The following is a 21,171-nucleotide window of genomic DNA, read 5'->3' as shown; positions in this document are numbered from 1 at the left end:
ACTCTGGAAACGAATGTTCTCCTCTGCCTGTCTGGTCATTTGATCGGTCAGTGCTAGCTGTTTGCTGGCTCGTTATTCCCAAGCATTATGGAATAGTTGCCAAGATCTTACCTCTAGTCCAAGAGTCTGACAAACTAGTGCAAACTTTTCAGGATGGCCAGGCTACAGCAGAATATGTCATCAGAACTAGACACTCCTGACTGAAAAGAAAAAAAAAAATAGGGGTCTGCCCTAATAACCCCGCTGAACCTGGGCAATAATCACAATAGACAAAAATTGCTAAGCAGTGGGGAAAAATGTCCACAATTACTAAATGCAACAGGTAAAAGCATCAATGAGTCACTGGACACATCCATATTTCTTATGGCACCCAAACGGGTTTTTTACTTTACATAGTACAATCTCCCAAACCTCAAAACCATAGAGTTTAAATTCCAAATTAATTCAAAACACAAAAGTTGATGCCATGCTGAATGAATCCTTCATCAAGTAACATAACATAAACCATAAATAACGTACAAAAAGCCAACCTAGTGGCTATATCTACTGTAATTGTCTCCAAACTCCCAGCAGTTTTTCGTATTTATAATGTGGCTATAAGTCTTAAATTGCAAATGCAGTCCACATAGGAGGTAGTTTTATAAAGGAGCACATGCGGAGGATGCCCATAACCTCAAAAGCAGTTCAATGTGGATCCCAATCCTCATTTCAATAAATTTCAAAATCAAAGTCGCTCCTTCATATGAGATGTTGACGCATTTTGGCCCCTATAGGGTCTGTGCCTCATCAGGACCATGGAAGATTAAAGAGCCTTAATGATGACGTGCAGATTGAATTAACAAAGTACTTGAGGTGTGATGATCTAAGGAAGGCAACTCCATAGTTGCGGCCATTCTCCGAAAAAAGGTTAAAACCGCTCGGCTGCAGAACCGTAAAACAAGTGTCACGTCTGTATTTGTGTTAAAGTTTTGTTAAAATCCAAGCCGAATCAAATTCACCCAGTGCTGATCCTGCTGAACCGCTTACATACCAAACTCCTGACTGCTTAGGCAGAGCAGTCAAGATTTCAGGTGTCCTACTGCCAATTGTACATGAGATCCACAGGTTTCTCTGATGCCATTCGGTTATCACTTATGGATATGCCTTGTGACTGGTATCGCCTGTTTGGTGAGAAGACCAATCCCACATTGGGGGCACTTAAAAACAAAGCAGACTCTCTATGCCTGGGAGGCGGGATCTCCAAAAGAAGCACCCCTTTTGAGATCTTGCCAGGGGTTTGGCCTACAGGCAATACCAAGACCACTTACCCCAGCAGACTGGCAGCGCAGTTCTTTTGGAGTTGAGGACCCAGCAGACAATGCCTAGGCCATTAAGGACAGCGAACTTCCCAGTGCCCCACCCCCCAGCATCTGCCTCCAAGCCATGTTAGTTTGCCCTTAGTGGCACACTGCCGTTCATAGGGAACTGGATGTTACTTCTGCTATAACTTAATGCCAAAAAAGGACAGAGGCCTTTGTCATATTTTAGAACTCTCATCTTTTTCCTGCGGAAGGACAAATTTAAAATGTTCATGCTAGACCAGGCTCTGTCTGCCCTGAAGCCAGGCAACTTGATGGCGGCTTTGTACCTGCTAGATGCCTACTTTCATATACCCATATTGCAGCCCCACAGACTCTTCTTGCAGTTCAAAGTGGGCCAGGAACATTTTCTGTTCACCTTTCTCCCTTTCGGCCTGACCAAGTTCCCTCTGATTGTTCACAAAAGTAATGGTGGTGTTTGCAGCACACAGTCATAAGTTGGGTGTTCCAGTTTTCCACTTGATAACTGGCTGTTGAAGGCGGGCTCAGCACTGTCAGTTGTAGACCACCTCCAGACTGCGGTGAACCTCCTAACATTGTTGTGGTTCACTAATAACAGGCAGAAGTCTCACCTGACTCCTTTACAGCGGCACCAGTTCATTAAAGCCACCCTGGATACAGTGCAGTTTTGGGCCTTCCCTCCAACACAACTAATTCAGGACAAATTGGGTGTGAGCCTAGTGTTTCAGCCTTCTTCCTGGGTACCCGGAACATCTGGGCATGAACCTTTGATCCTGTCATTAGGCTTTCGCCTTGTTAGGATCTCCTGCTGCAGGGCAGGATTCTGCTACCGGGTCTATGCAATCTGCACCTCCATGTGTGGTGACTGAGCGGTTGCTGTTAACTACGTTCATTCTTTCTCCTGAAGTTGAATCCTAGCTTAACAGGCATCCTTCTACAAAGTCTGTCAGTGCTAAGACAAGTGTGCGGCTGGGTTTGAGACCCGAAAACTCAACTTGTTGCAGGTCAGTTTGTCAGATGTCTTAATTGTTTTATCCCTAACCCAGCAAGGACTTGCAGTGAGCACCGTTACTTGTAGGCCCATTTGGCCTTTTTACATTTACTGGATCAACCACCTTATTCCAATCACCTGTTTACATGAGGTTTGTAAAAGGTTTGTGTTAAAAATTGGGTCTCTCGTTGCCAGTCAGTTTGCACTCTGTCCAAGCAGGAACCCTCTCTCTAGTCAGGGTAAGGGAGATACACAGCTCAGATAACCTCTGCTCACCCACTTGGTAGCTTGGCATGAGCAGTCAGGCTTATCCCAGAGGCAATGTGTAAAGTATTTGTACAAACATACAAAGTAACACAGTGAAAACACCACAAGAGCACTCAACATCTATATAGAAAAATAGCCAATATTTGTTGTTGATTAAGTTGTTCCCGACACCACTCGCGAGGAGGGCAGAACCCGTCATGGAGTTGCACGTACCCCATGTCAGGAACCTTTGGTAAACAAGGAAAAAAACTGGTGCACTGAGTCGGGGAGGTGAGGCGTCACTGGATCTGGTGCGGCATTGGTTCCTTATTGCAGAGCAGTGGAGGTGATGCAGCGTCGGTGCGAGGTGTTGGTTCCTGACGATCCGGCAGGGTCGATGAATCCGGAGGGTCAAGACAAAATGGGTGATCTCATGGAGTCACAGTCACGCCACTGGGCTGCAGGCGCCGCAACTGAGTCAGGTGTCACGGACGTCTGTGACACGGCACTCCGGGACTCACGCCGTTGTGGAACTTCAGCAAGACTGTGACAGTGTCAGGCCTGCGTGTTGGTCGGGATTGTCTCATTCCAGCGAAGTCCACAACTTCAGGTTACAAGAAGCGGCACTGGGTCGTGCAGCGGCGCCGGTTCTGGAGTCATCCGGAGTTGGGGGTGACTGGATCTTCTTGTTTTCTCACCAGAACTCACTTCCCTGGGCCCAGGAACTGAATTGCCACCATTTGACAAGTCAGGGTACTCAGCAGGAGTAACAAGGTGCTGGCAGGTGAAGCCTTTGATATCCCATAGACTTCTTAACAGGAGGCAAGCTCAGTCCAAGACCTTGGAGAAACTTCTCAAGCAGGTTTTCAGAAAGCAAAGTCCATTCCTTTCCCTCTTAAGGCAGTAGCAGGCCACTACAGCAAAGCATCAGGCAGAGTGGCAGGTCCTCCTCAAGCATCAACCTCTTCTCCTTGGCAGAGGTTCCTCTTGATCCAGAAGTAATCTGAAAATCTGGGGTTTTGGGTCCACTACCTATACTCATTTCTACCTTTTTAAAGCAGGCAAACTTCAAAGGAAAGTCTCTGTTGTTGACAAGTTCCTGCCTTGCCCCAGACACACACCAGGGGGTTGAGACTGCATTGTGTGAGTACAGGTGCAGCCCTTCCAGGTGCAGATGTCAGATCCCCATTCTAGCCCAGGAGACTCATCAGGACACTCCTCTGCTCCCTTTGTGTCACTATCTAGAAGGAATTCACAAACAGCCCAACTGCCAGTCTGACCCAGACATGGATTCCATAGGCAGGCAGAGGCACATAATGATTAAGCAAGAAAATGCCCACTTGTTACATGAGTGAACTCCAAGCTCCCTCAGTGCGGAGAGCTTACACCTCCTTTTTTCCCAGATAGAATGGTGTTGAGGTCCAGCTGGCCTTTTTTGTCAGAGATCGTGACTACCATCACTCTCTCCGTTTTCTTTGCTTTGCCTCTTCCATCAAAGGAAGAAGAGCAACTTGATTGGTTAGATCTCAGAAGAGGCTTGAGCTTTTGCTTTGATCACACCAAATACCATTGGATTGCCAGTCAGTTTTTGGGGGGTTGCTCAGGGGCAAAGAAAGGCTAGGCAGACAGAAAGAGACTCTGTCAAGAAGAATAGTGCTCTGCATTAAAATCTGCTAATCATTGGAGAAAAACCAACCTCCGCAAGTATTGAGAGCTCACTACATCAGGGTCTAGGTTGCTACCACTGCATTGACACATGGAGTGCCTGTCCTTGATGACTCCCAGGCTGGAATGTGGGCATCCTTGCACACATTCATGAAGCACGACTTCTATGAGAGCAGGTCCAATTGGATATGTGTTTTAGACGTTACATTCAGTTCTGCAGGAATTTTAGTCCAAGCCATACCACAGATTCATCACTTGGGAGATACTGTGCATCTATTCCTAAAGCTGAGGAATCTGCAGTTAACCTTTCTTTCAGAAGAATAAGCTTTGGTAATGCTTTTTCTGGTGGTTACTCTATCTAACTGCAGATTCCTTATCGCACTCCCACCTCCTGGTTCTGTAGAAAGCTCTCTTTTCCTTTCTGAAAGGTCCCAAACTAGAGATCTGCATACTGGTACCTCTGACTGTTTAGAGTCCTTTCTGAAGGCCCAGACAGATTTAAGAAAGAAAAAGATGTTGTCACACAGCAGTGGTGCTTATTAGCAGCCCAGTTGTCACTTCCAGTGTGGAACGAGGTTGATGCAGAACACCACAACGCTATCTACCAGCGTGTAGAAGCAATGCTTTGAAAATCCTCCAAATCTAGTATGGCGCTTGTGGATATTCTAAATTAAATGGATCTGCGGTTAGAGTCTCCACCAGAAAGAGCATTAACAAATGTAAGTTACTTGTTCGTTAAGCCAAAGTCACAAAATGGAGAACAAAGTCTGAAATTTGCTTTGGCATAATTGCTTCTGTGCTTGGAGAAAATTCTCACAGAATTGTAGAAGTGGTCAAAAAGTGTGACAGTTTTAGATTTCTGGCACTGCTCTCATTGATATGTAGCATGTTTGCATCTTAAATTTACACCAGGTGGTTACATTCACAATTTTAAGTTTGACGTTATGTGGATTGGCACTTTTATTTTTTTTTCCAACTAAGGGAATAGGTTTGGCAGTGGAGAAACCATGTAACAATTTTCAAGTGTTCCTAGGATGAAGAATCTGAAGGGATAAAAAAAAAAAACCACAAACCTACAAATTATTTTTATTCTTATATCTTTTGTGTAAGGGACCGCCCCAGGAATAACCACACATCTGCCCACAACCCTACATTTACAAGGGCAAAAATCCACTAATCCCAGTATTATGAATGAGAAATGGTATAATGTTCCTGAAAATGTATGTATTTGCCTAGTGCACAGAGAGCTTAAGTCCACAATATGCTTTGTGAATCTGTTTATTACAAAGGAGTGACCTTTTGTGAAACACTGAAGCAATAGTTTAGGAGATGTCTACATTGTCATGTATTGTAATATAGCCCTCCAACTGAACAGATTAAATTTAGATGGCTCCAGTGAGATCCGTTTGCAAATATGCTTTCGTTCCCTACACTTTCTTCATTGCTGTTTAGGTTATTAGTTCATTTAGTTGGTTTTAATTCCCACCAGTCTGGTGCTTTGCTTTTCCATTTGTGCCACCTTATTTAAAATCAGACTGAATCAGTTTGGAGTTTTTAACATGTTCTGTGGTTATATTTCCAACTGTCTGCAAAGTTCCCAACAGTCTGCAAAAGACCAGGTTGACTGGACTGTTGCTATTTAGCGCACAATCCCTGCAATATGTAGGCCATCTCGTTATCTATTTTGAGATGGTCTGCAACTTGCAATTTCACTACTCTGCACATTGCAATGTGGTTGCTGTCCATTTTAGAAGCACCCATGAAGTACTGCAGCCAGTTAATCCCAGGCAATGGGCAGAAGTTGATGGTTTCTCAAGATTCTCTTAGGCTCCAGGCATTCTCTTGGATGCTAGGTCTGATCACTGTCAGCTTTTTGCCTCTGATGCATCAGCAGCATAGCAACTATGGAGCAAGAAAGGGAGGAAGGGTTTTCTTGTGGGAGCAGCCAAATTGTGGAACACCTTGCCTCCCCTTATTGTGGATACGGAAACCTCGTTAACCTTTAAAAAACAACATGGCTCTTCTCTCAGCATGGCTATGAATGAGTGTTTGTTTTTCTTGCTGGGTCTCTGCTAGAGCCTTTATGCCCTCGGGTTTAGTGTGCTCTACAATTGCTCATATTATATCATATAATGGAGATCTTTGGTTATGTTCTCCTTGTTCCAGTTGATGGGTTTCCATGTTTGCTGGCCCCGGTGTAATTTGATACTACATGTCTATAGTCCTGTTTAGCCTATTGTATTGGTGTTCTACCAGATTCCTTCATTTATATATTATGATTCTCAAATGTTATTCTTAATTTAGTTCAGTTTTTATACACAGCGAACATCAAATCATTAACATTTATAAAGCGCGCTACTCACCCGTGCGGGTCTCAAGGCGCTAGGGGAAAGGGGGGGTTACTGCTGCTCGAATAGCCAGGTTTTTAGGAGTCTCCGGAAAGCGGGGTGGTCCTGGGTGGTCCTGAGGCTGGTGGGGAGGGAGTTCCAGGTCTTGGCCGCCAGGAAGGAAAAAGATCTCCAACCGCCGTGGAGCGGCGGATGCGAGGGACGGCAGCGAGTGCGAGACCAGAGGAACGGAGGAGGCGGGTGGGGACGTAGAAGCTGAGGCGTCGGTTGAGGTATTCCGGTCCCTTGTTGTGGAGGGCTTTGTGTGCGTGGGTGAGAAGTCGAAAGGTGATCCTTTTGCTGACTGGGAGCCAATGCAGGTGTCTCAGGTGTGCGGAGATGTGGCTGTTGCGGGGTACGTCGAGGATGAGGCGTGCCGATGCGTTTTGAATGCGTTGCAGGCGATTTTGGAGTTTGGCTGTGGTCCCGGCGTAGAGGGTGTTGCCGTAGTCCAGGCGGCTCGTGACGAGGGCGTAGGTCATGGTTTTTCTAGTGTCGGCGGGGATCCAGCGGAAGATCTTGCGGAGGGTGAGGAAGCAGGCGGAGGACACAGCGTTGACTTGCTTGGTCATGGTGAGAAGAGGGTCCAAGATGAAGCCGAGGTTTCGGGCGTGGTCTGTGGGGGTCGGTGCGGTGCCGAGGGCCGTGGGCCACCAGGAGTCGTCCCAGGCGGACGGGGTGTTGCCGAGGATGAGGACTTCAGTTTTTTCAGAATTCAGCTTTAGGCGGCTGAGCCTCATCCAATCTGCGACGTCCTTCATACCCTCTTGTAGGTTGGTCTTTGTGCTGGCGAGGTCCTTGGTGAGGGAGAGTATAAGTTGGGTGTCGTCGGCGTAGGAGGTGATGATGATGTCGTGCTTGCGAACGATGTTGGCGAGGGGGCTCATGTAGACATTGAAGAGTGTCGGGCTGAGCGATGAGCCTTGAGGTACGCCGCAGATGATCTCGGTGGGTTCTGAGCGAAACAGACAGAGGTAAACTCTTTGGGAACGGTTTGAGAGGAAGGAGGCGATCCAGTCCAGGGCCTGGCCTTGGATCCCGGTGGAGCGGAGGCGGGTGATTAGGGTGCGGTGACAGACGGTGTCGAAGGCAGCCGAGAGGTCGAGGAGAATGAGGGCGACTGTTTCACCTTTGTCCATCAGGGTTCTGACGTCGTCAGTGACTGAGATGAGGGCGGTTTCCGTGCTGTGGTTGGTTCGGAATCCGGTTTGTGAAGGGTCGAGCAGGTTGTTGTTTTCCAGGAAGGTGGTCAGCTGTTTGTTGACGGTCTTCTCTATTACCTTGGCTGGGAAAGGCAGAAGAGAGATGGGGCGGAAGTTTTTCAGGTCGCTCGGGTCAGCCGTAGGTTTCTTTAGTAGGGCGTTGACTTCGGCGTGTTTCCAGCATTCGGGGAAGGTAGCAGAAGAAAAAGAAGAGTTGATGACGGTCTGGAGGTGCGGAGCGATGATGTTGTCGGCTTTGTTAAAGATGAATTGAGGGCAGGGGTCCGAAGGGGCGCCGGAGTGGATAGAGTTCATGATGGATTTGGTTTCTTCAGTGTTGATGTGGGTCCAGTTGTTGAGGGTAATGGCCGGGGGTGCGGGTTCGGTGGTGTTATGTTGGGTCTGGTGTCCGAAGCTGATCTTGCGATGGAAGAAAGTGTCGAGGGATTCGCACAAATCCTGTGAGGGCGTGACGGCGTTGGCATTGGGGTTGGAGAACTCCTTGACGATGCTGAAGAGTTCTCTGCTGTTGTGGCTGTTTTTGTCCAGTCTGTCGGTGAAAAAGTTCTTTTTAGCAGCGCGGATCAGGCGGTGGTGTTCGCGGGTAGCATTCTTGAGGGCGGTCATGTTTTCAGCGGTTTGGTCCTTGCGCCAGGCCTTCTCGAGGGCGCGACAAGTTTTCTTTGATTCTTTGAGGGTGTCAGAGAACCAGAGAGGTTTTTTGGTGTTGGTCTGTCGATGCGTGCGTTTGAGGGGAGCAAGGTTGTCTGCGCAGTTGGAGATCCAGTTTGTGAGGCTGAGGGCTGCGTCGTTGGGGTCGGTGGTGAGGGTGGGTTGGTTGGCGGCGAGTGCTGAGAAGAGTTGCTCTTCGGGGATCTTGTTCCACTGTCGACGAGGGATGGGTTGAGTGCGGAGGTGGCGGGTCTCGCGTCGGAATGTGAAGTGGACACAGCTGTGGTCGGTCCAGTGTAGAGCGGAGGTGTGGCTGAAGAAGACGTGTTTGCTGGCGGAGAAGATAGGGTCAAGCGTGTGTCCGGCGATGTGGGTGGCGGTGTTCACCAGTTGTTTGAGGCCGAGGTTGGTGAGGTTGTCGAGCAGGGTGGTGGTGTTGGGGTCGTTGTTTTGTTCCAGATGGAAGTTGAGGTCGCCTAGGAGGATGTAGTCCGGTGAGGCGAGGGCGTGCGGGGAGATGAAGTCGGCTATGGCGTCGCTGAAGGGGGCGCGCGGTCTGGGAGGACGGTAGACGAGGGATCCTCTGAGGGTGGTCCTCGGGTTGGTGCGAATCTGAAAATGCATGGTCTTAGGAAAGTCAGAGCGCTTTAGTTGAACAGTGAAGGTCCTTACACAGTAATACAGTCTGAGGTGGCAAAGGAAATGTATGCAAGAGTGAAGGATACAATAATATTTACAGTCCAGTTTGACGGAAAAGAGAGATGCTGAGACATTAGAATTGGCATGCGTTGTTTGAATAAATATGATGCAGTTTTACCGAAAGTGCACTGTGTTCTGGCTAACCAGGTCCCCAGTGCTAGATCTCTTTTCTTAAAACTGTACAATTGTTCCCCAACCGGAAATATTTTTGGGCCGCTGTAAGTCCCTAGTAAATGGTACCCTTGGTACCTACGGAATGTATTGTGCCACCCTCAGGGACCCCTTACCTAGCACATGCAGACTGCCATTGCAGGCTACATTTCTTGGTGCAGCTAAAAGTGAAAACACAACAAGACACACAGCATGTATTCCATGTCCCCGAACACTGCATGCAAAATATGTAAGTCATCCCTACAGCAGGCCTTAGGGCCCTAAGGCAGGGTGTATTTTATTGCTCGTAAGGACCTATCTGCATGAGCTGATATGCCCATGATATGTCTTTTTTCAATTCTTAGACATAATAAGTGAACAAGGAAGCCATTTTAAGTACATATGCTGGACACAGAGTTCCCCAGCTACATCGATGGCTTCACTGAACTTAGGGATGTTTGGTATCAAACATCTCGTATTAATAAACTCTCACTGATGGCAGTGATGGATTTGTTAATACATTCACCCAGAAAGCATCTTAGAAGTGCCCCCTGAAAACCTACCAACTGCAAGTGTGCGTCCTGACTAGTTTTAGCCAGCCTGCCACCACCAGACACGATTCTGACTCCCCCAAGGGTGAGAGCCTTTGCTCTTGGGCAGTCAGAAAACAAAGCCTGCTCTGGGAGAGGTGTTTACACACCCCCACCTAACAAGATGACTGCGATTCTGCATTCCAGGGGAGGGCGCTTCAAAGACATCCACCGCCCTTGGTATGCAAATATGGCTTCAGTCAAAGAAGAGATGCCGACCCCTGTCCTCCCCCTGCACCCCCCCTCACTAACCCCCACCCTCTTCCCCATCCCAGTACCTATTTGGCACCTGGACAGGTGGGAATTGTAGTATTCAGAGAGGTCTGTCCACCCCTTAGGTCAGTCCCACCCCTAAGGTGCGCTGCCTGATGTGGATACAACATTTAGAAATCTGCTGTCTTGGTGTTCGCATATTTAGGAACACTGGGACAGGGTTATGCCCACCTCCCACAGGAAGTGGTCATATAAGGAGTGTAGTGACCCCAGGGGTAAGTAGCCCATTGGCTATTATCCTACACTCCCCAAAGCCCCTAAAATCTAGTATTTAGGAAAACCCCTGGCACTAGAACAGCATATTCCTGCTGACCTACGAAGCAAGACACTCGAGAGTTGCAAAAGCAAAGCAAGAGAAAGAAGCACCAGACTTGGCCCAAGCCCTGTCGGCCTGACTTCTGTTCCTGCTGATTTGCCCCAAAGTCGACTCATTCTGCAAGCTGCTGTGTGTCCAAAAGCTTGGGAAGACTGCCTAGCTTAAAAAAGAGACCCAGGACCTCTGGTAGAGTAGCAGAGCTGCTACCCTGCATCTTGCAGGCCCCCAAGAGACCTCCGAGGACTCCGGACTGCAAAAACCAGAAACCGGAAAGCACCACTGCACCGAGCCGCCTAGCCCATGCTGAAGTGGGCCAGTGGTGCCAATGTGGTCCCCCAGCCCTCCAGAGACTAGGCCCACCTTGGACATGCCCACTGTGCTCTCACTGATGCCCCATGCAGGCTCTGCCCACAGTCCCCCTCACCCGTGAGTGCTCCAGGTGGAGAAAACCTGATGCCTCAGGACACCTCTGCACCTGTTGCCCCTGGCCCATGGAGAAGAGGACCGAAGATGTCCCTCCGTCCTGAGCACCTCCAGACTTGAACCCACCTGTCGGTTCTCCTCGACTGGACTCCCAGCCCAGACCTGCAACCTCTTTTCAACCGGACCGATCCACATTTTTAACATTGGGCAATGTCGCCATACTACTCTGCAGCCAGCCGCCGGTGTGACCTGTTGGCATGGTCTTCACCCTTGACCAGTATTTACCTTAAGTCCAGGAGATTGGTCCCATAAGTTGCTATACTATACCTGTATGCAGAACTTGTTTACCACTCCATAGAATAACATTGCTGCTTCTGAAAAATGCATTTTGAAATCTACAAATATATTTCTTGCAAAACGTACTTACCTGATCATATTGATTCTGGTGCCTAAATATATATAAAGATACTTGTTATTTTTGTAAATTGGTGTTGATCTCCTTTTTGAGTTGTGTGTCTCGTTTATTGCCTGTGTGTTTATTTTCAAATGTCTCATGCGCCCCTCTGATAAGCCTAAGGCTGCTCGACCACACTACCCCCTAAAAGAGCACCTTGGGACTGCTAGAGCAAGCCCCTGTCCACTATTAAGGGAATTGCTGTACTCTTTGCACGATAGATCTCATTTTGATATATCATATAAAGAGGCAGTTTTCTACAGCCTGTTATTGTGTTATTCACATTTTTCCTCCACCCAGTACGGCCCACAGCATAGGGCAGTAAGTCAGCCCTCTTCAGGCATTGGCTAAATTCACTGTGAGTGATGTCATTCTGCTCTTTCACAAGGAGCAGACGGTCACACACAAATCAGTCTATTTAATTGTCAGGGATTACAGTCGCAATATCTGTTTTTTGAGACAAAAATATGTTTTTGCTTTAAGCCAGTTTTTTTTTAGTTTGTTGTGGGCTCAGCAGCTTCCACAACAATAAAGCTTAACAGAAACCATGCCAAAACAAAAAAAAAACAAGCATTTATGCACATCTATTGACTTTGCCAGTGCTTGTTAAAGAGTTGCTATTCGGTGCGTGGACTGTCCTTAAAGCCATGGCATTTTGTGTTGGCTTCATGGCTTTGCCTTTATTTTCCTTTGGCATTTGTGATAGAGTAGGACTTTAAGTAGCTTCTTTGTGTGACCTCTTCCCTTGGGCAGTTCCTGTCCCCCCTCCTCTCCAAGTGCCCCTGCTAAAGAATGATGTATTGCCAGAGTCGCTCACTGCCCCCTTGCCAATGCTTGTACTTTTGGGTTTGCCAGTGCTTATTAGTTTATGTCACATGCATTGGCAAAGCAAGTAGCATCGTCCACCATGAAGGTTGATAGATTCAGATGACCACCGAGTATTCTGTTGCATGCGTTCAGCCATCTTGTAATGGTTGATCATAAAGCTTAAAAAATAATTTCTGGATGGATGCTGTCCATGTGTTTACATGTGCCTCAGCCATCCTGTTGTTGTTTTTCTTAAGTTTTATCAAAGAAAATCATTATGAGATTGCTGCTACGCACGTACATGATCACTTGGCTATATTGGGGGGGTAGGGTAGACCTTTGGCAAATCCAATACGTTGGTTCCTAATATTAAAAATGAGGCATCTTCGCTTACCCAAAGCCTGTTTTATGACTTGTATCATTTTCATTTGCCAAGATAGATCAGGCTCAGGAAGAGTAAGCCTTGCCTAATTCTATGATCCGTAAAAGCTTTATCATTAAATTAGGTAATCAAAATAATACCTGTTATTTACAGTTATACTAATGACCGAAATGAGTCTTGAACCACTATATGAAAACGTTGATATTTTTTATGACAACTTTTTCTCCAGATTTTACAGAGGATATTTTTATGAAGTATTTTGATACTTGCTATCTTTAATTGGTGACTTATGTTTTTTTTTTTTTTTAACTTTTTTATGACTCGCTAGCTTTGTTTTTGTTACATAAAAAAGTACCGTAAAATGTAAACTCATTTGAAATAAATTGTGCAACTATCCTCATGCTGCCATTGGAAGCAATGCTGGCGCACATGTCATTTACACAAGTTGGAGAAACATTTAACTATGCTATATCTTTGTATTTCCAGGGAGAAATAATCGCCATGGACAAGATCGCAAACAAAGTAGACAAAATTAAGCACAATGCTGCAATATTAAAATTAAAATCAATTAAAGCATTCTGCTACAATGGGACAAAGGCACTTGCGTCTGACAATTTGAGCGACCCTACAGGTAAAGTAAATACATTTTTGGGTGGGAAATGCTCCACGGGACCCATATCCCAGATACTAAATTAAAATTAGATTTTGTAATATGCATTTGGTAAAAGTGGTCGCAGTTTGCGTGCTGGCTTTTAACAAATGCATTTTGTTGGGCAAACAGACATATATTCAAACATGTTGGTTCGCAGAATTCAGATTGGTAGCTCGTCTCAATTTGACCTTCTTTGTTATTATTCATGAGGTAAGTTGTAAATTGCAACTCACTACCAATCACTCGCATCACAGGGATGGTGGCCTGCTGAGATCAGCAGACCACCGTGTCTGTGATTGATTTTAAGTAAAGCAATCTTTTATATTTTTTAACACAGCCTGTTTTCCTTCAAGGAAAACGAGATGCGTTTTTTTTTTTTTCTTTTTTTTTTTTCTATTTTTCTTTTAAGAAAAGTTTCTAAAACTCCCATAGACCACTGTCTACTTCTAAAAATGTTTTTACAACATTCATAAAGGGTAGTGGGTCCCCAAGGGACCCCTTCCTGTTTGTGAGTGGGCTACATCCTGCTTTGAGCAGTTGTAACTTATCAATGATTAACTGTCAATACATACTATTAGAAATCGCTAACTGAAAGGGATACCCTAAACACCCCACTTTCATTTTGGTATTTTGGTATTTTGGTTTGTAGTCGCAAACTTATTTTGTGATTCGGTAATGCATCAGAGCTTTTGCAATCTCAGACTAGCTTTGAGCATAAGGTCCTAAAAGCATTTTCTGACAGTTTTCCCTTTTATTCATCTGATTATTATTTTACTTGCAATTACAATTTTGTTTACTATTTGCTAGAATACCAGCTCAGGTGAATCAAATGTTTACTACTGATTCTTGCAGTGGCCAGCAGATAACGGACTCGAATTTCTGCAAAGATAGCTCAAATTGAGTATCATTAAATGTAATAATAACAACAATTTAATTTTGAATGCTTAGAGGCGTCAATAAAGCTGTATAAAATCTATGTATTATATTGCACTTTTCTAGCACTTGTGAGCGTTTTCATTCAAATACCTTTTTTTAACTGTATACTCTGTACCATCATCCAGATATAAATAATTGAAATTAATAGGGATTGGTGAAGTTTGATTTAATCCCGTCTTCTTCTAGGTTGGACACTCCCCAAACTTTTAGAAAGAGGAAAACATATGTTTGCAAATACCCCAATGTTAATAAACAGGTAAATAGTTGTTCCTCCTTGGAGCTAGCCACAGAAAATTGTTAGTTGCATGTTGGAAAACAATTGTGTCTAAATGCAAACAATGAAAGTAGATGTAAGAAATGTATCTCTTTATTTTCGGTGGGCGGGAAATACTGCTAAAGAGCTTTGTGTGCTAGCGACCCACCACTGGTCTCACATTTCGAAATTTTGTGGGAATACTTGCATTTTCTCTTTGCATTTAGAGAGCTGTTAATATTGTCTAAATCAATGGGACTCGTTTTATAAACTTCAACAGAATGTGTCTCATAGAGCCTGCCGGCGTACCCACATTCTGTTTATGCAGACTAATTAGCAAAAACTCACCTAGGAAGTGGGTGAAGTAGGACTATTTTTGTGACACCCAGAACATCTTGAGGTGATGCTTCTCCACCCTTTCTCTACTAGCCATTTGATTCTCCGCCTGCCGCCGCAGCATGCCTTTCCACACATGCCACAACACTCATTTCGTTTTGGTTCAGTAGAGGCAGGACCAGTCTTGGCCGAAAAGAAATTTATAGATTTTAGGTTCTAATAATGGTATGGCACTTCAGTCTTTTTAGTTAACATTCATGATGTAATTAGTTATAAGTTGAAATGACTGTATACAATTTCATACGTTATACAATGAACAGCAATTCCCTCAGAGGAAGCTCGAAGCCTATGCTTCCTAGTCAACAGTAGAATGCAGCCTCTTTAGTGATTTTGAAAACCAGTTGTTTTAATGGTTGTACATACAGGGAGTGCAGAATTATTAGGCAAGTTGTATTTTTGAGGATTAATTTTATTATTGAACAACAACCATGTTCTCAATGAACCCAAAAAACTCATTAATATCAAAGCTGAATATTTTTGGAAGTAGTTTTTAGTTTGTTTTTAGTTTTAGCTATGTTAGGGGGATATCTGTGTGTGCAGGTGACTATTACTGTGCATAATTATTAGGCAACTTAACAAAAAAAAATATACCCATTTCAATTATTTATTATTACCAGTGAAACCAATATAACATCTCAACATTCACAAATATACATTTCTGACATTCAAAAACAAAACAAAAACAAATCAGTGACCAATATAACCACCTTTCTTTGCCAGGACACTCAAAAGCCTGCCATCCATGGATTCTGTCAGTGTTTTGATCTGTTCACCATCAACATTGCGTGCAGCAGCAACCACAGCCTCCCAGACACTGTTCAGAGAGGTGTACTGTTTTCCCTCCTTGTAAATCTCACATTTGATGATGGACCACAGGTTCTCAATGGGGTTCAGATCAGGTGAACAAGGAGGCCATGTCATTAGATTTCCTTCTTTTATACCCTTTCTTGCCAGCCACGCTGTGGAGTACTTGGACGCGTGTGATGGAGCATTGTCCTGCATGAAAATCATGTTTTTCTTGAAGGATGCAGACTTCTTCCTGTACCACTGCTTGAAGAAGGTGTCTTCCAGGAACTGGCAGTAGGACTGGGAGTTGAGCTTGACTCCATCCTCAACCCGAAAAGGCCCCACAAGCTCATCTTTGATGATACCAGCCCAAACCAGTACTCCACCTCCACCTTGCTGGCGTCTGAGTCGGACTGGAGCTCTCTGCCCTTTACCAATCCAGCCACGGGCCCATCCATCTGGCCCATCAAGACTCACTCTCATTTCATCAGTCCATAAAACCTTAGAAAAATCAGTCTTGAGATATTTCTTGGCCCAGTCTTGACGTTTCAGCTTGTGTGTCTTGTTCAGTGGTGGTAGTCTTTCAGCCTTTCTTACCTTGGCCATGTCTCTGAGTATTGCACACCTTGTGCTTTTGGGCACTCCAGTGATGTTGCAGCTCTGAAATATGGCCAAACTGGTGGCAAGTGGCATCGTGGCAGCTGCACGCTTGACTTTTCTCAGTTCATGGGCAGTTATTTTGCGCCTTGGTTTTTCCACACGCTTCTTGCGACCCTGTTGACTATTTTGAATGAAACGCTTGATTGTTCGATGATCACGCTTCAGAAGCTTTGCAATTTTAAGAGTGCTGCATCCCTCTGCAAGATATCTCACTATTTTTGACTTTTCTGAGCCTGTCAAGTCCTTCTTTTGACCCATTTTGCCAAAGGAAAGGAAGTTGCCTAATAATTATGCACACCTGATATAGGGTGTTGATGTCATTAGACCACACCCCTTCTCATTACAGAGATGCACATCACCTAATATGCTTAATTGGTAGTAGGCTTTCGAGCCTATACAGCTTGGAGTCAGACAACATGCATAAAGAGGATGATGTGGTCAAAATACTCATTTGCCTAATAATTCTGCACTCCCTGTATATGTATATATATATATATATACATGAATATACATCAACAGTATCACAAGTAGGTGCTCCAAACAAATGGTACAGTGATTGCGATTAGTAAGCAGTATTGCGCAGTAGTATATAAAACCAAGACATGTTGAGTAAACATCTTGTATAGCATAGTCAGAATTGCAGTACAACTTCCATTGTTAACAGCATCCATTAAAGTTAACATTTATACGTTGATATTTCAATAATTTATTGAAACACTTTCTGAGAAGTCTTCTTCAGGACCATACTGATAGTCACCTCAGGTATCAGACTGGATCCGGAAAATCTTTAGCAGTACCTCTGCGTGCCGGTAGGTAGCATTGATCGGCTTCCTGTGATCCGCACTGGAAGTGGCGTGTGGGGGGCCTATATAGGTGATACCCCAGCACGCTGATATCATTTCTTTCCTTTCCAAACCATCAGTGCAGATCCAGAGACAGCTATCTCAGTCCATTTTTTCGAACTTTTTTTTTAACCTTTTTCAACATTATTTTGCATGTGAGCTCCCAGTGTGCAATAGGGATGTTCCCTATAAAACTCTTTAAAAAAAAAAAAAAATTGTATCATAGGTATATGTCTGTGACCTGGTTTGCCTCTGGTGCCTGGAGCCAGTCAACAAATCCAAGGCCTACCCCAAATGTTGAGCAGTGAACGCTAAGGCAGTTCAATAGCGCTCCCTGAGGCTCTTGCTCACCCAACCCCAGTGATCTGTATGACTCTCCGGGTTCCAGTTGCGAGGAAGGTCCTGGGACCACTCATGGAGCTATACCGACTGTCATGGTCGCACTAAGTCGTTGTCAGGAAACTCCCACAAAAAGTCAAAGAAGTCGAAATCACTCTTCTACTTCACCACGCTAGTGCAAATCTTCAGATGAGGCACAGGAACAATGCCACAAATCTAGGCTCTGCTCCTATGTTGAAGCTGTGGAGCCTGATTCTGGGTCTGATCACCACCACCCAGGTGTAGGAATTTTTAGAAGTCATGTCACTCATTTAGGTAGGCCAACCCCTCTAGAGCACCTATGCATAGATGGATTATGGGTCTCCTAACCATTAAAACAGCCTTCTTAGTGGCTATTACATCAGCCATGAAGGACAGCGAGCTACAGGCTCTTTCTGTTCACACTCCATACACTAGCTTCTTTCCAAGAATCCGTGTCTCTTTGCTGCCAAAGGTGGTGACACATTTCCACAGCAAATGCAAAAACAACAGTTGATGGACGGAATGTAGACCAAGACAAGAATCCTGGGACCGGTTTCTTCAGCCAGGCTAGCTTGAATCTGGTGGCATAGTGAGCACGGGACCCACGTCTGGGCATACCCTTCCCACTTAGGGCGACAAATGCAAAAACAACAGTGAGGGGTGAAACCCCAAAACCGGTCCCAGGATGCTTGTTTCCAGTCCAGGGAAGACCTGGCCTGGCAGTTCGGGCTGGACTGTTCCCAGGGGGAACAGGGTCAAGACTGATTTGCATATGGCTGGGTCCAAACTGGAATGGCATGGGCAGCAAAAAAACGATGGATTAAACCCAGATCTGTGACTAGGGGTGAGTGTTTGCATTGTCAGCACTCCGTCCATCATCCTTTTGTGTTGCTTACATTTCCACAGCATCCACAAGCTTACGATGATAACTTTCTTTGCTTTGTCCCACCCTTCCAAAAAGGAATTAAGACTCCATCGACTGGACCCAAAAAACGAATTGTTGTTCTACATTGATGGTACTAAAGTTGGATGATTAACTCTTCTTTTGGTTCGCTGGAGCAAAGAAAGGGTAGGCCATGCAGAAACGGACCATGTCCAGATGGATTGTACTCTGCATTAAAATTTGCTATGCATTGGCCAAGAAGCAACCCCCTGAGGGCTTCCAGGCTCATTCTATTAAAGCTCACAAAGTCCATATCCTAGATATCTGTCAGGCTTCTGCGTGGGCTTCTCTGCACACGTTTATGAACACTAATGCCTTGACAGTCAGGTCTCTCACGATTAGCATTTTGCCCGTTTAGTCCTCCAGGACTTCAAAGTCTATACCTGTTCACAGACCATTGTGGGGGTTTTGCTTGGGTATCTTTTCTAAGGTAAGGAGTTTTGCGACTCAAAGCCTCTGTCGGATAAAGAAGCTACTTACCTTTGGTAATGCATTTTCTAGTAGGGTGTAGCCAGATTCCTACATAGAAGGTCCACGTAGGTCCTTAGTGTCTGCACACTAGTCCATTGGCTTCTACCTCATAAATGTCATGGAAAAAAACTGATGTCAGCGCTCTGGGGTGGCGCCTACATAGGTGCTGCTCACATCACTTGTGGCTTGGACGATGTCTATGCAGAGCCGACCAACACCACCTATCTGCACGCAGAGTAACTGCTTAAAATTTTCTGGATCCAGTCTTACGTCTGGTGAATATTTTAAGGTAAGGAATCTGCGACTAGATAAAGGGCCAGCTGTCCGAAACTTTTTGCATGACGCAAACAGCTATTTCGCTGTTTGAGACATGCAAAATGCACATTGCGATGCTCATTCCCATTTTGGAAGTCGGTAACCTGGTTACCGACTTGCAAAATGGGAATGCTAGTCACAAATAGGAAGGGTTGTTCCCCTTCCTATTTGCAGTTCACATTGCAATGCAGAATTGCTTTGTGACCGCGAATGCGGTCGCAAAGCAATTTGCAGTTACCACCAGTGTCACACTGGTGGTAACCCATTTGCAAAAGGGAAGAGGGGTCCTCATGGGACGCCTTCCCCTTTGTGAATGGCCCTGAAAACATTTTTTCAAAGCAGGCAGTGGTCCTATGGGCCACTGCCTGCTCTGGAAAAATGAAACAAAAACGTTTCATTTTTTCGTTTGTATTGCAACTCGTTTTCCTTTAAGGAAAATGGGCTGCAATACAAAAAAAAAAACTGCTTTATTTAAAAGCAGTTACAGACATGGTGGTCTGCTGTCTCCAGCAGGCCACCATCCCTGTGAGTGCTGCGAAATGCAAGGGGGTCGCAAATTGCGACCAACCTCATTAATATTAATGAGGTGGGTCTTTGCGACACCCTTGCGATTCGCAGATGGTGTCAGGGACACCATCCTGCATCCAGGTTTGCGAGTCGCAAACTGGGAATTTCGTACATCTGGCCCAAAGTCTCTACCAAATAAGGCATTAGTGGAGGTAAGTAACTTGTTGTTCATGAAGTGTCTAATTCTTTAAACCAGGTGAGTATGATTAGGTGAAGGATTCAGACATGCTGTTTTTGTTTTTCACCTTGCTAATTTGATGGCATTAGATGCATCTGGTATTGTGGTCAGAAGAGCCCTCACTTAGTTTGAGAAGCATCACACATGGTCTGTTCCATCAGAGGAGTGCTAAGTTCTTTATTTATGGGGGTTGTCTCTTTTTAGGCATAGACATATAGGCATGTTTAATACTCTTCCTTGTTGGCTCTCTTCTGTGTGCTCTGTATCTATTCCTCGGATTGGCACAGACATTTCAACAGCCAGTATTGGTTTTTGCCAGGCCTCTGTTGGTGACATGACATGGGTGCTTAGTGGAAAAGACCTGCTGATTCATTCTGACGGTGTTAACAGAATTGTTCAGGGGTTGCACCATTGCTACTACCAACAAAGTATGTGCACATGACTGAGAGGTGGATGCTAAAGAGAGATGTGGCACTTACGGAAGTCCACATAAATTTAGTGGTGGCATGAAAATGACTGTGAGCATAGGACAGGCATGGTATTCTTATCCGAGTCATCGTGGTTATATGGAAAAATGTCCTTCTTAATAGTTGAGCATGTGGGTTTTTCTAACACACAATACACTTGTAATGAAGCAGTAACATCTGTTTCCTTGAGGTAAAATGAGAATTACATTATAAATGTTTTATGAGGGTCTCCCAGTGCACAACACATCTGCTACCAATCACTGACCACTTATTATGTCTTTTACCCAATATCAGGAAATTACAAACTTCTTTTGGACAGTAAGGGTCCAAAATACTGAAGAATAGTGACACTGGAAGACACCGCCACAAGTGAAACAAAACGGGGTGCTTGAGGGTTTCAGATTAATGAATGGAAGAGTTGTGCACTATTGTTATTACTACTCCTTGATAGCATCAAAAGTCTTGGCATGCTGCTTAGATTAGGAGGAGGAGGATGCTGCAAATAGTCTGTAATAAGATGCTGAACATGCACAAAAAAAAAAGAGAAACAGTGCACTTAGGAAAATTTAAATAGATGATTTCAGAAGGCTTCTCTATCCTAATTTGGGATACAAAAAGACTGACCATGCCTGTATAGACTTAAGGAAACCAGACTAAGTGAAGCTTAATTCAATATATTCAAGACTGATATTTTTCTAACAATGGCACCATCCTGCTGAATTGTCTTATCGAACAGTGAACTGGATTTACTTCTTGTATCATCGTGTCT

The 21,171-nt window shown here is 44.9% G+C and overlaps 1 protein-coding gene and 1 long non-coding RNA gene across 4 annotated transcripts in view; one reads left to right on the top strand and one right to left on the bottom strand.

The window, feature by feature from the left end:
* The window catches only part of LOC138262066 (uncharacterized), a 123,300-nt gene that overhangs the window by 47,317 nt on the left and 54,812 nt on the right, over positions 1-21,171 (bottom strand). The window lies entirely within an intron of this gene.
* The window catches only part of NSUN6 (NOP2/Sun RNA methyltransferase 6), a 131,364-nt gene that overhangs the window by 60,349 nt on the left and 49,844 nt on the right, over positions 1-21,171 (top strand). For all 3 annotated transcript variants that reach the window (XM_069211774.1, XM_069211776.1, XM_069211775.1), the window contains one exon: positions 13,063-13,207. In XM_069211774.1, the coding sequence (XP_069067875.1) occupies positions 13,063-13,207 (145 nt within the window). The remainder of the gene's footprint in view (positions 1-13,062; positions 13,208-21,171) is intronic.

The sequence above is a fragment of the Pleurodeles waltl genome, chromosome 10 (genome assembly GCF_031143425.1).
Source record: "Pleurodeles waltl isolate 20211129_DDA chromosome 10, aPleWal1.hap1.20221129, whole genome shotgun sequence".
Lineage (NCBI taxonomy): Eukaryota > Metazoa > Chordata > Amphibia > Caudata > Salamandridae > Pleurodeles > Pleurodeles waltl.
This window is presented reverse-complemented; position numbering and strand designations above follow the sequence as displayed.